General features: G+C 48.6%; 1 protein-coding gene across 1 annotated transcript; it reads left to right on the top strand.

The window, feature by feature from the left end:
- Positions 1–101: 101 nt before the first annotated feature.
- Positions 102–6968, top strand: LOC123068137 (uncharacterized). Its single transcript, XM_044490613.1, has 10 exons — positions 102–707; positions 801–1223; positions 2370–2585; positions 3719–3838; positions 3955–4704; positions 4899–4904; positions 5024–5500; positions 5575–5908; positions 6018–6235; positions 6357–6968. Exons 1-10 carry the CDS (start codon positions 642–644, stop codon positions 6966–6968), a joined length of 3222 nt encoding a protein of 1073 aa, XP_044346548.1. The 5' UTR covers positions 102–641.
- The last annotated feature ends 1184 nt before the right edge of the window (positions 6969–8152 follow it).

The raw sequence follows: 8152 nt of genomic DNA, 5'->3' as shown, positions 1-8152 counted from the left end.
CCGCCCTTGGCGGCAAGGACCTTGCTCCTTTCCTCAATCAGCAGATGTTGCCATCCCCCAATCGGCCCCTCCGGTCGCCCCGCCCTAGCCAATAAGATCAAAGTGTGCCGCCGTCAACTCCACTCTCAAAGCCCTAGTCGCCTCTTGCGCGTGTCCGGGTTTTTTTGCAAGATATATGCAGCCTGCCGAGTAAATTGAAGGCCCTCACGCGCCCATATACGTATACGTACGAAATTCACGAGATGTGAGTCGTGGTGTACACACACACGGTAGACGGTACACGACGCAGTACATCTTCTCGTGTGGCTGTCTGTCTCTCTGGGTTGGTTGGTGGAAGCTGGCTCTGGGTGTGAGTGTGAGTGACTCAGTCGTCAGTCCTCCCTTCTTCTTCTTCTTCTTCTTCTTCTTCTTCAACCTCGCACCTCACCTCAGCTCCTTCTTGTTGTTACCGTCACGGTGCAGCAAGCAAACAAACAATCAGATCGACACAGATCCGGCGGCCCTGTTGCCTTGCCTCACCGGATCTCCCCATTCCTTCTTCTCCTCTTGCTCTCGACTGGACTCGATTCGAGTGGAAGCGAAGCGAAGCAATCATCTTGATCTTGGAAGATTGATTGATTGATTGATTGATTGATTGATTGATGGGGAAGAAGCCCAGGTGGCTGGGCGCCGTCAAGAAGGCTTTCAGCCCCGAATCCAAGGACCAGGTCCCTCCCTCCCTCCATCTTTTCTCTCTCTGCTCCTTCTGTTTGTAGCACCAATTTCCAATCCTAACCCAATTCCATGCTTCGATCTAGCAGAAACTGCAGAGGAGGTTGGCCGCCGCCGGCACCAGCACCAGCTCCAGCGCACCCTACCCGCGGGATCTGACGCCCTCCGCCTCCTACCTCCAGGCCCGCGCCTCAGGCTCAGGCTCCGCCCTCCCCCGCTACCCCGACGACTTCCCGGAGGCCTCACTTCCGCCTCCTGCTCCTGCTCCGGCCCCGCTCCCCGTCACTGAAACTCAAACTCAAACTCAAACCCAAAGGGAGGAGCATGAAATTGAGCATGTCGCTGCCGAGCCACCCACAGCCACGGATGCACCGCTCCCTGCCCCTGCCCCTGCCGCCGCACCACCACAGGTTCAGGCACAGGCTGCCGCTGTGCCGGCGGCTTCTTCCTCTCCCATCCTGTCCAGGGAGCTCGCCGCCACCAAGATCCAGACCGCCTTCAGAGGTCACCTGGTAATTACCAACGCCACACCCCCTAATCCTAAATCCAATCTTATTATAGCTTACCTACTACAGTAACTAGCAACCTCAAAACTAGTCCTCAATTTTGGCTACTCATCATCTGAAAACAATACATACATTCTGTTTTCTTTCTTGACATAGGATCCCTTCCTTTAATATCAAAGCCATCAAATACCAACAAGTCTTCAACCTGCAACTTTGTTTCATAAACTGGGCAGTGGCTGATGCATTTCGAAGTTTTGACCTATAAATAGACCCCATTTTCATTCTGATGCGACCCTGACGGTTTGCTCATCAACCATGCATGCTACAATTATTTCATTAATTACAGCCATTTTTTTTTCTTGGACTTGTGTACTCATTCATTCCACCATTTTTATTTATGCCAACTCTCTCCTTTTTTTTTTTTTGGCTCCAACTGCTTGACTTTGCTGTGTGGTGTGAGGCACATTGTCTGCCACTGCCTAAGCAGGGAAATCAAACACGACACTTGATGTACCCCGCCGCCCCCCCAATGGAGCTTTAACTGAATGTTTTCTGTTACGCACTAGCAGAATTGTTTTTTCTTACACATATTTTAAGTGTGCCAAGCGAAGAATTACTCATACAGGTTTCCCCCATGTATGAATATCTATCTATCTATCTATCTATCCAGGCGATTAATTACTGAAACCAGCATTCTTCATGGACATAGGATTCTTGTTACATCAAGACCATCAAATGCCAAATGAACTGTCAATTTTATATCATCGATGATTAATTAAAAACTAGTCCTGAACCTGTAAGTTTGTTTTTTAATTCCCTAAATAATCTCTTCCAACTTGCAACTTTTGACACATACAGTACATCCTTATGACACATTTGCTTAGTCTGACGGTCTGCAGGCCAATCATGCATATGCTAGAATTAGTTCATTAACTGCAGTGACTCACTGTTATCATTTTTATTTATGCTAACTGTAAGCCTTTGTTGTGTGCCATTGCCTAACCAGGAGCTTCCTGCAATCCTAATGGAGCTTTAACTGAACCTTTTTCTTTTGTTACACACTAGCATTTTGTACCGACACTATGAGTGTACCGTCTGAATTGCTGATATATCTATTTCCCCCCATGCATGAATATCTATGTATCTATCCAGGCGAGAAGGGCGCTGCGGGCATTGAAAGGCCTGGTCAGGCTCAAGTCTCTGGTACAAGGCCACTCCGTCAAGCGCCAGGCCACCAGCACGCTTCGCTGCATGCAGACTCTGTCCCGGGTCCAGTCCAAGATACGGACGAGGAGGATCAAGATGGCCGAGCAGAACCAGGCCCTTCAGCGCCAGCTCTTGTTGAACCAGGAACTGGAGACTCTCAGGGTATGCAAACATCATCATTAATCAATAATAATACTCTACTCTTTATAGTAAAATAAAAACATTTTGAACCTCCATACCGTTTTACTGACTTCCTAGCTAGTTGTAATTCCAGTACCATATGTAGAGCCGTTGATTGGACCTGAACTTAACGCACCGTGGTAAATACTGAGAGTTCTATTGATGATTATGAATGGGAGCTGTAATACAGAGGGATTGTGTGTTATGTTGCTGGAGTTGCTGCGACTGTTTAGCCTCAGTTTTAGTAGCTCGGTGTCTCCTATCTGAAGCCTGAATAACCATTGTCATATTGCAGAGTTAGAAGTACTAGTCAGGATTTGTCTGCTAATAAGACTCTTCATAGTAAAACATTTTGAACCTCTATACCGTTTACTTAATTCCTAGTGGCATTTTTAGAATCTGATCTGAAATGGTTAGTGCTGTTGACTAGAAATATGCGCTTACAGTAAAACTTTTTTGAACCTCTATACCATTTTACTGAATTGCTAGGTGTGATCCCAGTACAATATGTATAACAGGATCAGATATTGTTGGTGTTACTGGACCAAGAAATATGCAGAATACTAGAGCAGCACCGTTGAATGTTGATTGGACCTGAACTTAACACACTATGGTAAATACGGCGAGCTCTACTGCTGATTACTGCTGGGAGCTAGAATACATAGGAATCATGATGATATGTTGCTGGAGTCCTCAGTTTTAAGTCCCAACACGGTGGCTTGTAGTTACGTGTATCCTCTCTGAAGTCTGAAGTCAATCACTGTCATGCTGCAGAGTTTGAATTGCTAGTCAGGATTTGTCTGTCTTTAATTTGCTGCTCTTTATACAAGATAACTTTGGTTCAACCATTTATAAGAATGAAAAAACAGTTAGCATTTGCAGAGAATTGAAAGAGTGATGTACTCTGCAGTTCAAGATAAAATCCTGGTGAAATTTGGAAAATCTGTAGCTAGCTAAGTGGCTTGAGATTTTAGCACACCTTTAACGTATCTTTTGTTTTTATTCAGTTATATGACCATTTTATAACATTCACTTTTGTAATCACGGTGAAAGCCCTGCACGCTGAAACACAAGCATAACGAACACTTCACTGTCGTCTACATATGTTGTAACAGATGGGAGATCAGTGGAACACCAGCCTGCAATCCAAGGAGCAGATCGAGGCCAGCCTCGTGAGCAGGCAAGAGGCAGCAGCTAGAAGAGAACGGGCCCTCGCATACGCGTTTTCCCATCAGGTCGGTCTGGTTGCATCATATTCAGTTCACAACAGTGCATGCTAGGTTTTCATTCAGAGTCTTAGACAGCATGCTGACAGCATTTTGGACATGCATTCCTGTTTTTTTTACAACAGTGGAAGAGCACCTCAAGGTCTGCCAACCCGATGTTTGTGGACCCGAGCAACCCGCACTGGGGCTGGAGCTGGCTGGAGCGGTGGATGGCGTCGAGGCCGTTCGACGGCCGCAACGGGGCGTCCGAGAAGGACGGCAGCAGCGTCGACCGCACGTCGGTGAACAGCACCAGCCTGAGCATGAACCTCGGCGAAGTGGAGACGATCACAAAGGATGACAACCAGGTGGTGGACTCTTTGAAGCCGAATGATGATAAGCCCGCACCGTTTTCGACGCCGAAGCCGTCCGGCCCTGCCCCCAGGCAGTCCCCGTCGACGCCCTCGCCGGCAGTGCTGGCGAGGAAGAAGAGCGCGGCGCCGAAGAGTGGAGACGACGGCGACGACGCGAGGAGCGTGGTCAGTGCTGTCCGGTCCGAACGGCCCCGGAGGCACAGCATCGGCGCGTCCAGCGTGCGTGATGACGCGAGCCTGTCGGGCTCTTCCCCGTCTGTGCCGAGCTACATGGCGGCCACCAAGTCGGCGTCGGCCAGGGCCAAGCTGCGCGTCCAGAGCCCGACGCTGACCGAGGGCGCTGCTCATGCTGAAACGCTGGAGAAAGGATGGTCTTCTGTGGGTTCAGCGAAGAAGAGGCTGTCCTTTCCGGCTGGGACGCCGCCGCCGGTGCCGTCGGCGGCGGCGAGACGGCACTCTGGGCCTCCCAAGGTGCGGCAGGCGGCCGTGGAAGGTGGTACCGAGGGACGGGACTCGGCGCTCGTGTGACATCATGGAAAGGAGATTATTTGTCTGAAACAGAGCAGAGCAGAGCGGGATTCGTTGTGTTTGTTGAGTCAAAGGAACGTAGAATGTGTGTTGTGTTGTGTGGATCCATTTGATTTGATTTGTATTCCTATTTGATTTGTTTATTCATTCACTGAATAAGCGTCTATCTGTAATGATTTGATTTGCAGGGAGAGGTTTTTCGGATCATCATCATGTGTATGTATGTATGTGTGTGTTGACAAGAAGATGAGGAGTTTTTTGAATTTCAAATCATGATGATGATGATGCCACCTTTTTCACTTAATAATTACAGTATAAAATTTGCATAAGGAAGGAAGGAAGGAAGGAGGCAGCAGCAGAGAGCAGACTTGTCCTTGTCCGGCTCCAACAACAAGAAGCGTACCAAAACGAAACCCAAATATATTATGGATCCGGTATGGCCATGGTGTGGTGTCCAGCGAGCAAGGAAGCCGCCGCAGCCATGGCCATGGAGGTGGAAGAGACCACGACGGCGGCGTCGGCGGAGAAGACGTTCCTAGTCCAGAGCGAGGACGGCATGGACTTCTGGGTGTCCGAATCGGAGGCGAGCCAATCCATGACCATCGATGGCGAGACCGTCTGCTACGACGGCGAGCCCATCTACGTCAACGTCGACAGAGAAACCCTCTCCAAGGTCTTGCACTACTGCAAGAAGCACGCCGCCGCCGGCGACGATGACGACCTCCTCAGCGCCTGGGACGCGGAGCTCGTCGTCGGCGTCGACCTCGAGGCCCTCTACGACCTCATCCTCGTACGTGATCGACTTCTTCTTCCCCCGATCGATCACGACCATCAATTACGTACTAATGGTTTGACGACGTGCAGGCCTCGAAGGAGCTGGAGGTCCGAGGGCTCCTGGACCTGGCCTGCGGGGCCGTCGCCGGCAGGATCAAGGGCCGGTCGCCGCGGGAGGTCTGCCACCTCCTCCACATCAGGGGCGTCTTCGTCCCGGACTTCCACCACCACCAGCTCTCGTCGGCGGCGAGTAGCGGGTCTCGTTGGACTGATGGAGAGCTCAAGCTGACGGAGAAGGCGCTGCGGGCTCTGCACGTGGTCCGTGTCAACGACTTCACCTCGTACGAGCCCACGCAGGACTACCACGTGTGCTATCGCTTCCACCACGAGTTCAACATGGCCCTCTTCGACTTCGACAAAGAGAGTAAGTATTGACTATCGATTGTTTTGCTACAAACGATCAATGCATGTGTTGCATGTTGGTTTTCATCTGTGATCATGGTCTTTATACCCTAAACCCTAAACCCTTACAGCTCGCTTCTGCCGTGGCCCGCCGCTCTGCAAGAGGACACCGGCGCGTGAGTCGCTCGCGGGAGCATGTCTCAACGTCATATGCTTGAAGGTGCGCGAATCGGACGTCGGCTTCCCAATCAACGTGTTTGGCACCGTCGTCGCAAGGGACTCGGTGGACTATAGATGCGTCTATCTCTTTAGGCGTGACAGGGACGATCCCCAACTCATCACCTCGCCGGTATATATGCACCTTCATCCCTTACCCCGTCCATCGGCGTTTTACTCTTCCTTCCTTCCTAGTGTGCAACACACAATTTTTACATGATGTTCCTCCCGCTAAACCCCTTTTTTGCATGCAGGATGATATGTTATCTTTGTTGGACCCATGTCGAGCGCTAGTTCCGCAGAGCAGGGTTCATTTTGAGATTGATTTGAAGATCAAGTGCGATGGAGGGGCGGATCAAGTTTTTAACAAATGCTTGCACGAATTCGATTCGGTCCGCCTCAGTACAGGAAAGGAGATCATGACCCTCGGTCTAGATAGTTATCTGAGTAGGCTGGAATTGTCATGTGTGCAGGTTTACGCACCCGTGGAAGCCACGTTTGCAATCAATGTTGTAAAGGGCCCGTGTAATATCTCGAGAGTAGTCGTTGCGACTCGTGGAAACTTTAGTGATCGTAGGATCCTATACGAAGCAACGGACAACCATATGGTGATTGGTGACGGTGCTTCCGTTCCGTTGACTCGTCATGTGGTAGCCGTCCCACGGGATCAGAAGCTGGCGCTCTATCTTGTCGGTGGCGACGACGTACTTGGACACCTTGCCCTCACTCTAGGTCATTCTGACGAAGTGGTCAACTGTAAGATGGGTTGCGCTGAGCTTGAGGTGAAAGTTGCTTGGACGGCTGTCCTGAGAAGAAAAAGACCTAACATGTTTAAGGAGGTCGGAGATGTGCGGCTCTTGTTGTGATAAATAATAGCTTTTGTATAATGCCGTAGACCACTGCTCCCAAAATGCAAGGAATTATTTTTGTTTAGGACAAAAGGATACATGACTAATGTAGTATGATTTTTATCTAATGATACTGCATGCATAAGTAGGCCTATCAGAATGTCAATCTAATGGTATGATTTGAGATGAGTAATATGGGACACATGCCGGTGCCGGAGGGGATTATAATCTGTACTTACATCAAAGAAGCAAGGTCGACATTTCGACAAAGGTAAGGAAAACATATTGTGTGTTGTGACAATCGATTATCTGGTGTTTCGTGATTTGATTCATTCAATGATTACCGAAGTAAGTGTAATCAAAATCAACAGAAGTGGATGTGACTATAATTTCTATAATTTGTAGGATGAGCACACCATTCGACTAATGTTGATGGCCTGGTTTGGAGAACCGTTAGTTAGGTTGCAACAACATATGGGATTGTGCTAGCTTAGCATTTAGGTTAGGCCTAACCATAATGCTAGTATAAAAATTGCAGTCTTCTTTCCGATGATAAATTTCCGGAACCAACCTAAACTAACATTCTTCTTTGATGCTACATTTTGAGATAATAAAATCGCCCTTTATCAAAAAAACTAACATTCTTCTTTGCACCTCGTTCATGCATGCCGGCCGTCGCAACAGAGTTCAGTAAGTTTGCACCTCATTCTCTTTTTTTGCAATTGGTTGTGTTTTGGTGATACTTTCTCCTTCAGTAATGCTAGAGCTACGGTTTTTTTACAAGGTTTATCTTATAGATCCACGTGGAGTACTCCACCCCCTGAAATCAAGGGGGAGGCGAGCGAAGTAGCGAGTAGGGGTCCGTAACAGACGCGTAAAACACCGGTACGTGTAGGATTATTGCTTTCTCCTTACACTAGCATCTCTAAGTTGTTGGCATACATATACACAAATAACTAACTTTAACAACTAGTTAAATTATGATTTGGAGGGAGGGGACGTAGGTCCCCCCCCCCCCCCTGTGTTTTTTCCACAATCATTTATATTGGAGTGTATATATCATATAATCATTTTTTGTATCCATAATCATTCTGGGCCTCATTCGATTTTCATGGAGAGTCTGCCGTCATGCATGCATACGGTGGTCCTGGTTGGTCGTATGCTGTGATTCGGCAATGCTTGCATGGAATTTTGTTTATCTT

The sequence above is a fragment of the Triticum aestivum genome, chromosome 3B (genome assembly GCF_018294505.1).
Source record: "Triticum aestivum cultivar Chinese Spring chromosome 3B, IWGSC CS RefSeq v2.1, whole genome shotgun sequence".
Lineage (NCBI taxonomy): Eukaryota > Viridiplantae > Streptophyta > Magnoliopsida > Poales > Poaceae > Triticum > Triticum aestivum.
This window is presented reverse-complemented; position numbering and strand designations above follow the sequence as displayed.

What these genes read in the sequence shown, in the direction of transcription:
- LOC123068137 (XM_044490613.1), top strand. Translation starts at nt 642, where the DNA reads ATGGGGAAGAAGCCCAGGTGGCTGGGCGCCGTCAAGAAGGCTTTCAGC. An exon ending in GCCCCGAATCCAAGGACCAG is followed by an intron (nt 708 to 800) that starts GTCCCTCCCTCC and finishes TCGATCTAGCAG; the next exon opens with AAACTGCAGAGGAGGTTGGC. An exon ending in CATACGCGTTTTCCCATCAG is followed by an intron (nt 3,839 to 3,954) that starts GTCGGTCTGGTT and finishes TTTTTACAACAG; the next exon opens with TGGAAGAGCACCTCAAGGTC.